Here is a 16,702-nt window from a genome sequence, read left to right as displayed (position 1 = left end):
CCTCACTTCAGAATATTTATATACTTTTTAGAGCTGGATGGCAGGACCCTCTGACCCAGCGCCTCGATAGAAATTAACAAAATGTATTGAGGCCTATTAATGGGCAGGGAAGAGTTCTTTCTTCCCACCTACCATTTACCTTAAATTATCATTACAACATCTAGACCTCTTTCTGCCACACCATACCATTCTCATTGGAAGCAGATATATCTGTAATTGTCAGTGAACTTGTATTTTCTCTTACAAGCCTTAGGGAGCCATTCAAACTTTTTGAACAGGGAAGTAACCTGGTCAAAGCTCTGTTAGAGAGGATTCTGAGGGTAACTACTTTATGTCTCAGTTTCCTTTTCCATAAAATGGAGATAATGGTACTTGCAATCTGGGAAAGCTCTGCAAGTTAATTACATTTCTAATAATGCTGTTGTGCCTAAGTTCTTTCTCGATCCAGTCAAGGTGTGATAGGAAGCCAACGAATATTGTCTTAATGCTGTGGTACTTTTTTTCTCTTCTCACCCAAAAAAGAACAAACTCAAGTATGATCATTTAATTTAATTGGAAATTCAGAAGGAATCTAGATATCTATCCAGAACTCTTGTTTTTTTTCCCTACCTTTTATGATTGTGGGTAAATTCTTTTGAATTGAAATGAGGTAGTTTTTGGCTGATTTATATTGCTTCTATATGCCTGTCAGCATTTCATTCTGCTGATTGATGTAGCACATCAGTCAGCAAAATTTTTTTCTGGGAGCTTATTTCCATCAGGTGTTGGAACAGCTGCCCTACAAATTATGTTGTGGTTGTGGTTGTTGTGTTCTGTTTCTTCCCCTAAAAGATTAGTACTTTTTGAATCCTGGAAGTACAAGTATTAAAACTTGGTGTCATTGCCTAGCTGAGTTAGCCAGCTAGCTGGGTCCCCATTTAGGCAGCTGTGTCTACTCACAGGTTGTTGTGTTCATCCTTCATTTCCAAAGAAGACCATGCCATCAGAGAAATATTGACTTGACTTGCACTTGACTTTGTTTTGGGTGAATAGGCCTCTTCACTCTCCCCTTCCTTCCCCTCTCCAAAGGAAGGTAAATTTGGATGGCTAGAAATCAGCCCAGTTAACTTGGGTTTTACTGGCTAGATTCCCTCCCCTCCCTTCCCTTTCTCAAAACCTTAACCCTATTGCACTCTGAAATGCTTCCATTGGAGGACACTAGGCCCCTGCCTAGGTCTGTCTTTTGGACCCTCCTGGCTTAAGAGTGATTATCAATAGTAACTGTTGCTATTGCCCTCTGAGCCTGATGTAGTTATTTTTCTTTGCCTCATTAAAGGGGCCATCCTCTGGCTACTTCCTTAAAGAGGCTTATTCACTGAATGGGTGTTATCCCACCCTAAATGAGTTCCTGAATAGACCTAGGCCTAAAGAGGCCAAGGTCTTCCTTTGTATCCTGGGTCATCTTCAGTTATTCTGATGAATATCTGGTCACTGGATTCAGATGGCTCTGGAGGAAAAGTGAGGCTGGTGACCTGCACAGCCCTCCCTCACTCAAAACAAAGTCAAGTGCAAGTCATGTCATTATTTCTCTGATGGCATGGTCTTTGGCAACAAAGGCCGAACACAACACATTTCCTAGCACCACTGATGCTGATGACTGACCTCTGCCTTGTGATTTGGTAGTGTGAAATAGTAAAAGGAGCCTTGGCTTTGTAATCAGAGGATGTGGTTTGGAATTCTGTTTTTGTTGTTTGCCCCTTGTTTAACCTGGGCCATGTCAGCTAAACTTTTTGGACCTTATTTTCTTCATTTGTAAAATCAAGGAGTTTAAGTCAATGACCCCTGAGGGGATCCTACTCTCAACCTACATTACTCTGAATATATTTCTGTTTCCTCTAGATATATGGAAGAAGAGCCTGATCTAGATATGCACAGAGTCAATATTTGAAATTCTTTGAAAACTTGAATGATTTCACATATCTGCTCCCTTTTCTCTAGTCTCATAGTAAGGGAGTCTCATACTCCCCTAGTTTCTGCCCTCACCATCTCACTTAGACTCTTGCAATGTCTTCCTCTTGGTTTCTGTATTTCTATACTTTTCCTTTTCCAATCCATCCTTCACCCAGTTGCCAAATTAATATTCCTGTGGTTTAGATTTGACCAGGCCACTCCACTGCTCAGAAGTTTCAGTGCCTCTCTGTTGCCCTAAGAATTATACATGGTTTCATTAGCCTGGCATTTAAACCCTCTACATTTGGAGCTTACTTACCCTTTCAGATTTAGTTCATATTATTTCCCTTCATGCAATCTACCTTCTAGTCAGTGACCTAATAGCTGCTCTTTGAACTTGATAGCTTCAGACCTTTGCAAAGGCCACCCTCCATGCCTACTTTTAGCTGCCCCAGCATTCACCTTGTAGTGTCCCTGGCTTCTTTCAGGACTCAGCTCAGGTGCTACTTCCTACTTCTTTCTTGATCTTCTCTGTCTCTGTTGTTAATACCCTCTCTCCAAGGTACCTTGTGTTTTTCTATATATCTATCTCTAGTCCTTGGCACAATGGTGTTGTCTCTGTAGGCAATGAATTAATACTTGTTGAATTAAATTGAATTGAAATGTGGGCTATTAGCATCAACAGTTAAGATTTTCTAAAACATAGTCTAGAATGTAGGACTGGGGACAGTCTGAAGTAATGGCCATCTTACCCATGTTTCTTTAAAACAGTGTAGTTCGTCTGGGTTCTTGAGTCAGCGTAGCTAGATGTACATTGTTATTTGCTTCACTGACATTTCCTTAAAAAACACAGGATCAGCCCCAAACCATAATGAATTAATTATTGGAAGAGAAATTTGGAGAGTTATAATGATGATGATGATTCACATTTATACAGTGCTTTGCAGTTTACAGTGTTTTCTTGAAAATAACCTTGTGATTTAGATTATGTAGATATTATTATCCCCATTTTCAAGATGAGGAAAAACCAAGTAATTTTTCTAGGGTTAATTGAATAAATGGAAAAGTTAGGACTTGGGACTTAAATTCAATACTCTGACTACAAGTCCAATTCTCTTTGCATTTGCCTGTTTAAAATCATTTCTCTTTTTCTCGTTTTGCTTCTGCCCTTCCTTTCTTGTATCCTTTCCTTTATTGCTTATCTCTACATTTCCCTCCCTGCTTTTTAATACAATTGATTTATCTGTACAAGTACTTTCAGAAGGGCCATAGTGAGATTCCATAATGTATATTTCATAGTATATCAGCTTTTTAAGGTTATAGAAATCTTTCCCCAAATTGACACTTATTTACAATACATTATGGGTGTAACAGAGACTGATGCCCTCATACCAAGCTTTTAATACATAACTGTGTCCTGCTGATAAAGCAGCTTTGGGACAAGGTGAATTCAGGTCAAAGCCTGAACTTTTATGTAGAAAAATTCAGGTTGACCTGAACACTAGGTCAGTTTATAATCTGTGAGATACAGTGTGGTGCTTGCTTTGAGGAAAAGAAAGAATCTGACTTTTAAATTAGGGAAGGAGCAGGGAGGCCTGAGGATCTGGGTGTAGGTTGGGCAGCGTTAAGGCAACACCTCAATTTCCACATTTTGTCTGAAAAAGATCTGGAGGTTTTAGTGGATTGCAAGTTCAATATGAAGTCACTGGCAATATTATAGCTACAAAGGCTAATGCAGTCTTCATCTGAATTAAGAGTGGAATAGTGTCCAGAATAAAGTGATGGTAGTCCTACTTTGCTTTAGCTATGTATGACCATTCACTTAGTTAACAGGCATTTTAATTTTTTTTAAAATTTATTTATTTTTTGTTTTCAGCATTCACTTCCACAAGTTTTAAATTTTCTCCCCTTCCCTCCCCAAGACAGCATGCAATATGATATGGTGCTACACATACATTTCTATTAAATACATTTTCATATTAGTCATGCTGAATAGAAAAATTATAATGAATGGAAGAGAACTTGAGAAGGAAAAAACAAAACAGAAAAAAAGAAAATAGTCAGCTTTGCTCTGCATTCTGACTCCATAGTTCTTTCTCTGGATGTGGATGACATTTACCATATCCTGAGTCCTTTGGAACTGTTTTAGGTCCTCACATTTCTGAGAAGGGTTAAGTCCATCCAAATCAGTCATCATACACTGTACCTGTTTCTGTGAACAATGTTCTCCTGGTTCTGTTCACTTCACTCAGTATTAGTTCATATAAGTCTTTCCAAGTTTTTCTGTAATCCACCTGTTCATCATTTCTTATAGCACAATAATATTCCATTACGTTCATATACCGCACCTTGTTCAGCCATTTCCCAATTAGATCATCCACTAAATTTCCAGTTCTTGGCCATCACAAAAAGAGTTGCTATAAATATTTTTGTATGGGTCCTTTTCTCATTTTTATGATCTCTTTGGGATACAGCCCTAGAAGTGGTATTGCTTGGGTCAAAGGGTATGTACATTTTTATAGCCCTTTGGTCAAAGTTGGATCAGCTCATAGCTCCAACAACAATGAATTAGTGTTCCAACTCTCCCACATCTTCTCCAACATTTATCATTTTCCTCTTTTGTCATTTTAGCTAATATGATAGGTGTGATGTGGTTGATTTGCATTTCTCTAATCACTAGTGAGTTGGAGCATTTTTTTATATGACTATAAATAGTTTTAATTTCTTCCTCTGAAAACTACCTGTTAACAGGCATTTTTTAAAAAGTGCTCACTGTGCATCAAGGTCTTGGCTGAGTGCTGGGGTCACAGAAAAAAGCTAAAGGTCATTGACCTCAAGGAACTCACATTCTAATTGTACCATAGAATTGTAGATTTTTAAGCTAAAGGAGAACTTAAAGGCCTTTTGGTGAGAAAGAGCAAGTGACTTGCCTGGGGTCACACAGGTAGTAAAATGGCAGAACTGATATTTGAACCCAGATCTTTTGATGACAAATACAGTACTTACTGTATTGAGCTTCGAATACGGCCATTAAAAGATATTCAGAAGATAGGAAATAGAATGATTAGAGTCTTTGAGACCATGTTCTCATGTATCAGCTGAACAAACTGGGGAGTGGATACCTTGGGGAAAAAAAACAGAGACGCCATAGAGATCTTAATTAGAAACAGTGGGTAGAGGCTGAAGAGAGGTAGATTTAAACTTGATGTAAAGAAAAATTTCCTTACAGTTGCAGCTGATAGCAAAAGCATAGTGGTCTGCTTCCGGAAGTATTTTATTACCCCTCATTGGAGACTTATCTTCATGTAAAGGACAGGTGACAACTTGTTGGGAGTGCTTAGAGGGGATTTATTTAAAGGCCTAGGAGGCAACTAGATGGCTCAGTTGAAAGTCTGGAATCAGGAAGACCTGAGTTCAAATCCAGCCTGAAATGCTCACTAGCTGAGTGATTCTGGGCAAGTCATTTAATCTCTGTTCCACTGGAGAAGGAAATGGCAAAACACTCTAGCGTCTTTGCCAAGAAACCACCAGATGGGGCCATGAAGAGTCAGACATGACTGAACAGTAACAAAATTTTAAAGGGACAGGTTGATTAGAAGGCCTCTGTGGCTCTTTTCAGCTCTGAAATTCTCTTTAACTGGAAATGAGCTCTCAATAGAAATGAATAATATATCACAAAGCTCATTGATAAACTATAATTTAGTTCATTTCAATATTTATTCAGTGACTGCTAGCTTAGGCACCTAACTATGATATGTTTTGGAAATTCCAAGATAAAAATGAAACTTTCAGTTCTGTAGGAGCCTGCATTCTTTTGTGGAGAGAGGATTCAGAGAGGGACATGTAGTTTAGATACAAGATAATTTGAGGAGTCAGGGAATAATAGCGCTGGAGTATCAGGAAAGATTTCATGTATGAATTGTCATTTAATCCGAGTATTGAAGGAAACTGGAAATTTAAGGAAATAGAGATGTGAGGGGAGAGGAAAGAGGTGATTCAAAGGCATAAAGAAAGGAGATAGAATGTTCAGGTCATGAAACTGATGGCAAGGATGGTTCACTTCCAATGTAGATTTTGTTAAGGGAATTAATATGGTATAGTGGGGAGTATCAGTGGGACCCCAGTGTTGCAGGAAGAGGGAGAGCCCCTGAAGAATTTTGAGCTGGAGAGTAATAATGTCAGACCTGTGATGCAGAATAGGGTTAGGTGATGGAAGGGAGTGATGGAACAGAGGAAGTTATGACTGAAGAGAACTATTTCAAGTTTAAGATCATAAAATTATCAAAATTATGGCAAGATCTAGGTGATGACCAACCCATGGGTAGCTAAGCTGGTGTTTTGCTAACATATACTTCATTTTTTCTTTCTTTCTTTCTTTTTATTTAAACCATAGGATTTGAAACAGCAAAGTCTTTTGCCCTCCATGGTGCCCAAGTCATCCTGGCCTGCAGGAATATGGCAAGAGCTAATGAAGCTGTATCACGCATTTTACAAGAGTGGGTAAGAAAGCAAATATTTTTTTAAAATGCAGCATGTATATAATGCTGGTAAATAATATAAGTTTGGATATTCTTTACTTTTGAATGTAATGGTCTTCCTTATTGCAAAAGTCATCCTTTCTTTGGATACATACTATGCATATATCAAAAGGAAACCATGTAGACTGAACTTGTTTACTGTTCATTGCACGTCTTTATTGTTTTCTTTTTCAAACTCAGCCACCATTTATTAAGTTTCTTCTCTGCACAAGGCATCATAGTGGGCGTGAGGGATTCAAAGACATGTATGCAGTAGTTGTATACTTTCGTGGGTTTGCTTTGTATATGGGATCAGGTTGTTGTACAACATGCATATGTAAGTGCAATTAAAGGCAGTTTGAGGAGGGAGAGAGTGCATTAGCTCCTGGCAATCAGGAAAGATTTCATTTGAGATTTTATGTCTGAACAGAACCTTAAAGAAAGTAAAGGATTCTGGGAGGTGGACATGAAGGAGAAAGCATTATAGGTATCAGAAAGAGCTTTCTGTGAAGTCACATAGGTATTAGAAGATATGCTGTCTGGAAAAACAAACCTAGTAGTCTAGTTTGCTTGGCATGTAAAGTCCAAGGAGTAATGCAAAATAAGGCTGAAAAGGTTAGTTGGAGGCAGACTGTGGAGGGCCTTGAATGCCAGGTTAGAAATTTTATAGTTTTATCTTGGCTGCAGTGGGGAAATTGTTCCTTCAAAAGATCATAAAATGTTTTCATTTAAAGGGACTAAATCCTGGATTTAGAATCCCAACTAAATAATTAATAGGTGGTCACCCAGTCTTTGCTGGAATCCCTCCTGTCAGTAGGAGGCCACTGTGTCCCAAGATAGCCTGCTCTATTTTTTGATGATTCTGATTTTTAGGAAATCTTTCCTTATTTTTAAGGAAACCTAACTTCTATTTTTGCATCTTCTGCTTATTGCAGCTAGTTCTAGGGGTCAAGACAAGGAAGTCTAGTCCTCTTTTCCTAGAGAGCCTTCAAGTATTTGCAGACAGCTTTCATGTCCTTTCTCACTTTCTCTTCTGTAGGCTAACTGAACTTTTATGTGGATTATGTAAAATGTTGATGCCAGTGATCCCTGCATTATGCAGTCAATACTTATATGGCATGTGGTCCTTTACTGTCCTGGATGTCTTCCTTTGGATACCTTTCAGTTTGTCATTGTTTTTCTGAAAATGTCACACAGAACAGTCATTCAGATGTGATTTGACTAGTACAGTTAGAACAGAGGGATAGTTTGTGCCCCCTAGGCCTAAATGCAGTCTAAGGTTGCATCAGATTTCAGATCTTACTGTTGTCTCGTAATAAGCTTTCAAGCTACTAAAATCTGTGAATTTTTTATGTCCAGTTTCATAATCTAGTACATATCATAGCCTACTTGTAAAATTGACTTTATAAAACCAGGAGTAAGGCTTTACATTTATCACTACATTATATTAATCTTTATTGGATTCAGTCCAATGTTCTAGCCTGACAAGATCTCTCTGAATATTGACTCCATTATGTAAGGTGATAGCTATCCTGCCCAACTGTATTTCATCTGCAGAGTTGATGAGCGTACCACTCATATCTTTAAAGAAGTCATTGATTAAAATGATAAACAACATAGGGCAAAGTATTGATATCTGGGCTGCCGAAATGGAGACTTGTACCGAATTTGAACTGTTAATGGCTATTGAGGATTTGTGTTTACCACTTTTGAATTCACTTTGCTATACTTTCACTCAGCTGTTATTTCTCCATACTTTACACAAGAATAGAAAAGGGAAGGGAAAAGGATATACTATGAAATGAAAGAGTGAGGAAAGTTGGGGGAAATCATCTTACATTATTAGGATTTGTAAGTAGAAGACTATAGAAACAAGGAGAAAGTATGGGGGAATGGATGATGGTTGAACAGTATTTTAATCTGAACTAGTCAAAGGAGGGCAAGAGGGCCTCTGAAGAAACAATTAAAAATTAATTGGAGACTAAATAAGTTAATCCTAAAGAATTGGTGGGTCAAAGAACAAATCATAGGAACAACTGAATAATTTTCATTAAAGATAATGACAACAATGAGTCAACATAGCAAAATATTTTAGGATGCAGCCAAAGTAGTCCTTAGGGGAAAATTTATATATCTAAATATTTTCCTCAACAAAAAAGAAAAAGAACAGATGGATGAATTAGATATTGAACTAAAAATACTAGGAATCCCACAAATTAACATCCAAAATTGAAATCCTGAAAATCAAATAAAATATTAACAAAATTGAAAACAAAAATCTATTGGAATAATAAAACTGAGAGCTAAAAATAGATAAACCACTGGCTTTTTTGATTAAAGAAAGAAAAAACAAATCATCACTATCAAAAATGAAAAAAATGAATTGACAACAAATGAAGAAATAAAGGATATTATTAGAAGCTATTCTGCTGAATTATAGGGGAATACAACTGATGATTTAGTTAAATGGAAGAATATTTACAGAAATAAATAATGTTCATAATAGTATAACAAGAAACATTTAATCTTAGAAAAAGAAATTGAACAAGCTACCAAGGATCCCGAAGGAAAAAATAAACAAAACCAAACTTGGGACCAGACATATTTACCAGATATAAGTAGTGATTTTTATCAGGCCTTCAAAGTGTGGTGAATTCCAATATTTCACAAGCTAATTAAAAGAAAAAAGGATTAAGAAAGGGTCCTACCAAATTCCTTTGGTGATCGAAATCTGGTCTTGATACCTGAACCAAACATAGTCTTATTTTACTGTTGTTCAGTTCAGTCATGTCCAATTTTTTGTGACTTGGTGGATCTCCACTTTTTCCCAAAGTCTGTCCAAGTTCATATTCATTGTTGCTGTCCCCTTTCCTTTGTCCTTCAATGTTTCCCAATGTCAGGGTCTCTTCCAGTGAGTCTTGTCTTCTCATTATATGGCTAAAAGTATTTAAGCTACAGCTTTAGTATTCATCATTCCAATGAATAGTTTGAATTAGCTTCTTTAAGTATTGACTGATTTGATCTCTTTGTTGTACAAGGGACTGTCAGAAGTCTTCTCCAGTGCCAAAATTCAAAAGTGTTAATTCTGCTGTGCTCAGCTTTCCTGTTAGTCCAACTTTCATAGCCTGCATTGCTACTGGAAAAGCATGACTTTCACTATACTTTAGTGGACAGAGTGATGTCTCTGCTTCTTAGTGTTCTGTCCAAATTTCCCAAAGCTATCCTTTCAAGGAGCAAATATCTTAATTTCATGACTTCAGTTGCCATCTGCAGTGATCTTTGAGCCCAAGAATATAAAATCTGACACTGCTTCCATTTTTTTTCTCCTTCTATTTGCCAGGAAGTGATGGGACCAGATGCCAAGATCTTAGTTTTTTTAATGTTAAATTTCAAGTCAGCTTAATGGAGAAAGACAACTATAGACCAATATCCCTAATGAAAATTGATGCAAAAAATTAAAACATTAGCAAGGTGGCTAATATATACTTTATAGAGTTTATATACTATGATCAGATTGGATTTATATAATTAATGCAGGATTGTTTCAAGATTGGGAAAATTGTCAATACAATTCACCATATTGCAAGAATAACAAAAATTATTTGATTATATGTCAATAGCTGCAGAAAAAGCTTTTGAAAGATAAAATTCCCATTTCTTAAAACCATAATATATGTATATATTATGGATCTTTCCTCTTATAATAGGTAGTATCTAAAACTAAGAGTCAACATCATATGTAGTGGGAATAAAGCATAAGATTTTAAAAAATGAGATCAAGGGCAATGCATGGATTTCCATTTGCAACATCACTATTTAATACTGGAAGTACTGGAAATGCTAGCTATAGCAATAAGACAAATAAAAGAAATTGAGAGGCAAAGAAAAAACAAAGATACTGCTTTTTGCAGGTGATATGATGGCTTACTTAGAGAAACCTACAAATCAACTAAAATTTATTAAAATAATAAGTACAGCAAAGTTCTTGGGTATTTAAAAAACCACATAAGTCATGAACTTTTCTCTTTGTTACCAATAGAACTCAACAGGAAAAACTAGAAAGAAAATTTCAATTTAAAAAAGTATAAAGAATATAACAGATAAGGGATTCTGCTTTCTAAAACACAAACACAACTACTAAATGTAACTACATAATGGTTGGTTGGTTGTTGTCCTTTGTTCTCAGAGAGGATGAAAATGACATCATTATGTTAGGGTCAAGTTTCAGTGTATCCAACTGGCTGATCAGACCAATAAGAGCTTGGAATGCTGTTTCACAGTTTGGATACAAATAGACCATGTGAACATTTGGAGTGGGTTCTTAAATTTGCATATCATGTTTCTTTTGAGCTATTTTAATTCTCCTTTGGACACACCATCCTGGACAGTCCTGTGCCAGTGTTTCCCATATCACAAATCAATTCCGCAAATCTTAAGAGAGACTTTGAGAGTCTTTGTATCACCTCTTCTGACTACTTCCTATCTGAGTTTTCCATAAAATAGTCTTTTGTCAAGCGTAAATTTGGCATTTGAACGGTGTGGCTAGCCCATCAGAGTTGCATTCTCTGCAGTGAAGTTTGAATGCTTGGTAGTTTAGTTTGAAAAAGGACCTCAGTGTCTGGTATGTTATCCTTCCAGGTGATCTTCAGCATCTTCCTAAGAGAATTCAAATGGAAATGATTCAGTTTCCGGGCATGGATGGCATACTGTCCAGGTTTCACAGGCATACAACAGCGAGGTCAGCACAATAGCTCTGTAGACCTTCAGTTTGGTGGGCAGTCTAGTAACTCTTCTCCCACACTTTCCTTCAGAGCCTCCCAAACACTGAGCTAGCTCTGCCAATGTGTGCATCAACCTCATTATCAATGTATAGATCCCTAGAAAATATACTGACAAGGTAAGTGAACTTATCCACAGCATTCAGAACATCTTCATTTGCTGTAACCAGCAGTTTCATGTTTGGATGGTGTGGTGCTGACTGATGGAGCATCTGTATTTTCTTGGTGTTAATTGTTAGGCCAAAATTAGCACAAGCAGCAAGGAAGCAATCCATATTTTGTAACATCTCAACTTCTGAGGCTGCATGGAGTGCACAATCATCTGCAAATGAAAAATCATGCACCAACATTCCCCTCACTTTGGTCTTGACTTGTAGCCTTTTCAAGTTGGAAAATTTACCATCAGTGAGGTAGCTGATCTTGATGCCATGTTTGTTCTCACTGAAGGCATTTGACAACATGGCTGAAAATAATGTGGTAAAAAGTATGGGAACAAGTACACAGCCTTGTCTCATTCCATTGGTGACTCGGAAAGCACAAAAACATTGTCCATTATCCAGAACTCAGGCAAGCATGCCATGAAATTGACATATAATACTGATGAACATTTTGGGGTAACCAAATTTTGACATAAATTTCTATAAGCCCTCATGACTGACAGTATCAAAGTCCTTGGTCAGATTTACAAACATTGTATACAGACCTCTGTTCTACTCCTGGCATTTCTTCTGGAGTTGTTGGGCAGCAAGCACCATATCAAGGAGACAGGTAAAAATGGGTGATGTCTTTTGACAAATGCATAAATTGCATTTAAGTGAGGCAAAGTTGCATGTAGTTGTCCACCTCTCTCTTCTAGAGTCATCACAGTTCAGTGGCAAGACAGTGTCAAGACTGGTGATGGCTCAAGATGCAGTGGATGATCTTGGCATCTTCTATATCTGACCAAGCTCTAAGCACCCCACAGTGCCTGCTTCAGATGCCTTTGTGGCCATTAACAAATAAAGTCTTCACATGATTGGCACAGATACTGCCTTAACTCATCAAAAGCTGTGAGACCTCTTGGTTACCCTCAACCTGTTTTAGCTCATCTGCTGAATTAGTTTACCAGGGTGTGACCACTGTGCATGCTACAGCTTTTGGGAGTCACAGGTGAGAAGTTAGGTGGATCATGTGTACAGCAAAGGTGAAAAGCAACCCTGAAAAGGGCTCAGCAGCCCTCATCCCAGAGGTACTACTCTTCCTTAAACACACCCTACCCCCTACAACTACAAAATACTCTTTATACAAATACAGAGAGATGTAAGTAATTGGGAAATATTAACTACTCATGGTTAGGCTATTCTAGTATCATAAAATGACAGTATTGCCTAAAGTAATTTACTCTTTGATTCCATAACAGCTAAAGAATCAAGAGATCACTTCATGGAGCTAGATCAAATAATAAGGAAACTCATCTGGAGGAGCAGATGGTTAAGGACCTTAAGGAAAGTGTTTATAACCAGTAAAGAAAAGAAAGGATCAGAGAAGATAAAATGGACAGTTTTAATTATAGAAAATTAGACTCTTTTCACAAACGAATGCAGATAAAATGAAAAGGGAAGCAGGTAATTGGGGGAAAAATCTTTGCAGTGAATTTCTCTGATAAAAGTCTAATTTCCAAGATATATGGGGGACAAATTCAGATTTATAAGGATAAGAGCCATTTCTTAATTGATGCATCATCAAAGTACATAATCAAGTAGTTTTCAGAGAAAGAAATCTTAGTTATCTACAGTCATGTGAAAAAAATGCTCAAAATTACTAATAATTAATGCAAATGACCTTTGATGTTTTACCTCATACCCATCAGATTAGTAAAGTTAGTGAAGTAGTATAGATTCGTAAAATTAGTTAAAAAATGACAAATGTTAGAGGGGATGGAAGAAATCAGGTAAATTAATTCGTCATTTGTGGAGTTGTCATTTGTTACAGGCATTCCAGAAGCTGTCTGGAATTATGCACTAGAAAAATTACCACAATAAACCTATAGCTCCAGAGTTCAAAGAAAGAGGAACATAATCCAGATATACAAAAATATTTACAGTTCATATTTTGGTGGTAAAGAAATGGAAACTATGGTAGTTGTCCATTTGGGAAATTCTGAACAAATTATGGTATATGAATATAATGGAATATTATACTCCTCTAATAAATGATGAAGGGAGCAGTTTCAGAGAAACTTGAAAGACTTTTTTTGAACTAATACAGAGTGAAGTGAGCAGAACCAGGAGAACAATTCATACAATCATAACATTGTTAAGTCCCTCAGCTTTGAAACACTGAAGAACTCTGATCAGCGCAGTGACCAATCACGATTACAGAACATCCATGATGCAAATGCTACCCACTTCCTGAAGAAAGAAATAATCTAATCAGTGTGCAAATTGAGACATAGATATATTTTTAACATGAGAAATGCAGGAATGTGTTGTGCCTGAATATGCACATCTGTTACTTTTGTTTTTTTTTTCTTTTCCCCAAATGAGAGGAGTTAAAAGGGAGAGAATTGATTTTTTTTAACTGAAAAATTAACAAAATAAATTGGAGATCATTAACTGAGAGTGATGAGCGTAGGATTTAAGGGCTAGGGGAATTTTGAGAAGACATAGAATAATCCTTCAATGCCTCAGTTCTATGGAAGATGTGTAATTCCTTATTGGAGGAACTAATACCTAGGGAGCAAGAGATAAGTAATGACCCAGCAAAAGCTGCTCAGAATTAGCAGTGAATAGGTAGGAAAAGAATCAAATGACATTCCCAGGAGGGGGAAGAATATTTAATCAAACAACAAGTCAATCAGCAGACATTCATTAAGCACCTATTCTCCTGTTTGACAGATTTTATGCAAGGCCCTGGGCATACAAAGAAAAAGATGAAATATCTTTGTCCCCAGGGAGCTTATGTTCTGTTGGCAAAAGCAATTTATTTTTGTATTTATGTGTATACAAAACAAATACAAGATTAATTTCATGGAGGGAGGCACTGGCATCTTGGGGAATCAGAAAGGGCCTCAGGTAGGAAATGTTTTTGAGTTGAGCCTTGAAGGAATCTAAGGATATAAAAGGTAGAGGTGTGGAGGAAGAATATTGTAGCTGTCTGGGACAGCCTGTGCCAAGAGAGGGGAGATGGAATGTTGTAGGTGAAGTGCTAGAAGACAGGTTTATTTAGACAGTATGGTATGTGAAAGAGGACTCCTTTGTACTTAATCTGGAAGGGTAGGTTGGAGCCATAATCAAACAAATTGAATCCACACAATGACCATTAAAAATAGCTATTGAATACTGGTGAAAACCTTCTTGATCCCTGCTAATGCTTTCAAGGATGACCTCAGTTCATATATAAATGACCCTTATAAATAATTGTGTATGGATAGCAAAGTAGGCATATAGGTCAGTAGTTATTGATGTTCTCTTGGTCATCAGTTTTTGGGGTTCATAAGGTTTTGTTTTTGTCCCACTCCTTTGATAGCTTCCCTTCATTCATGTACTTTATATGGATCAGTACCTCCATGCTCTCATAATTGTCTCACATCTAAAACAGTTTTTCTTTGTACATAATTGTTCCATTCTCTCCCTGTCTTCTTTTTAGCTCCTTTTATATTTCTTATATAAGCTCATCAGGAACTGTGAAGTTAGGGTCCAGTATTATATTCCCACTGTATTTGATTGAGAAAAGTGCTGAAGAACTTTTTGCAATTTTTTTCCATTTTTCTTCTGAGGATTACACAGAGAATAACCTATTGGCACATGGCATGTGGTCAGTAGTCTAATGACATTTAAGCCAGAGGACTTCTCAGGACTAAGGCTAAAACATGCCAATCAATGAATCAGGTGATAAATCAAGTATTTATTAAGTACTTCCTGTGTGCTAAGCATTGTACAAGGGCTGGGAATACAAGTACAAAGAATGAAACAATCTCTATTCACAATAAATTCACATTCTAATGAAAGTAGGTGACACTTAAAACAAACTACAAAAAGTCAGTAAATACAAGTACATGCAAATTAGTTAAATATAAGATGGTTTAGGAGGGAAGGTACTTGAAGTTGGTGGGGAACAGGAAAGTCTTCATGCAGAAGATGGTGCAAAAAAAAAAATGACTCTGAGTGAGAGGTAAGGAAGGAATGCATTTCAGAACTGGGGTATGATCAATGCAAAGGCACAGAGATGACAGATGGAACTACCTGTGTGAGGAACAGATTTTTGTGTCCCCTGTGCATAGCATAGTGCCTAGCACATGCGTAGTTGGTACCTAATAAATGCTTATTGATTGATTGACTTTCACATCTTAGGGGACCCTGGAACATTATCAAACTGCTTATATCCCTGAAGGTGTGTCTCTTCAGCTTTTGGCACTATTCATAATAGTTTTTTTGCAAGGCCCAGTTTCATCACCCTTAGATATGAATGTTAATTTTACATTTCAGTTTAGAGAACAGTATAGATTTCTTTAGAATATCATTTATTATTAAAGATATCCCTTGTAGAGATTTTAAAACTTTTTGGGTGATCTTGTTATTTAATATAATTAATAAATATAATTTAAGAGAAGCAGTACATATTGAATTAGAATTAGAGCTTACATTAATTGCTACTGCTAATAATAATTTCACTTATAGCATGCCCTCCTACTGAAGGATTTTTAGGATGCAACAAAGTTAAAAGTAGAATAAGAATTTAAAACTATTAAAAGAGAATTAAATGTACAACGTAGAAGTAAACAAGCCTTCTAAAGAGCTAGTTAGTTTAATACAATTAAAAAAGGAGGCAGGAGGGAACCTATCACCTCTCCCTTCCCTCCATTTAAACATAAGGTATTTCTTTTATTCATTTGATTTTTTAAATTGTAAACTTGAACATTTCCAAATGCTAAATATAAAAGGGGGATTCTGTATAAAACTGTGAATCTCATTTTCATCCTGTTTGGTTTTACTTTCAGAATTGTCCAGCTTGTCTGTGCTTCCATCTGAACATCTGTTCTCTTCAGTCTGTTTTCAAACATGTTACGATGGTAACATGTTTACCTTTTTTACCTCCCTTTTACCACCTTGCCCTTCCTATCTCAAATGAATGAGAGAAAATTAAAAAAAATCAGAAATCTTTTAAACAAAAAAGCATAGCCAAGAAAACCAAATCTACACAGTGACCATATGCAAAAATATATCTTTGTACTTTGTGTCTGTCACCTCTCTGTTAGGAGCTGCTTCATCCTAGGTCCTCTGGAGATATGGTTAGTCATTGCACTGATTAGAGCTCTTAAATATTTAATAATTATTTTTCTTTATGTTATTGTATAAATTATTCTCATTGATCAACATGTTCACTTCACTCTGCATCACTTCATTTTACTAAAAATTCTCTGAAATGGTTTCTTTTGTAATTTCTTCTGGAATAATAATATTCCATCACATTCATATGTCATATATATGTTCAGCCATT

At 36.6% G+C, this 16,702-nt stretch overlaps 1 protein-coding gene across 1 annotated transcript in view; it reads left to right on the top strand.

The window, feature by feature from the left end:
- WWOX (WW domain containing oxidoreductase) overlaps nt 1–16,702 on the top strand; it is a 1,243,673-nt gene that overhangs the window by 89,924 nt on the left and 1,137,047 nt on the right. Inside the window, exon 5 of the mRNA XM_072636411.1 lies at nt 6,323–6,429. Within this exon, the coding sequence (XP_072492512.1) occupies nt 6,323–6,429 (107 nt within the window). The remainder of the gene's footprint in view (nt 1–6,322; nt 6,430–16,702) is intronic.

This window comes from Notamacropus eugenii, chromosome 1 (genome assembly GCF_028372415.1).
Source record: "Notamacropus eugenii isolate mMacEug1 chromosome 1, mMacEug1.pri_v2, whole genome shotgun sequence".
Taxonomy (NCBI): domain Eukaryota; kingdom Metazoa; phylum Chordata; class Mammalia; order Diprotodontia; family Macropodidae; genus Notamacropus; species Notamacropus eugenii.
Note: the sequence above shows the minus strand (reverse complement) of the source record. Positions and strands in the feature narration are given on the sequence as shown.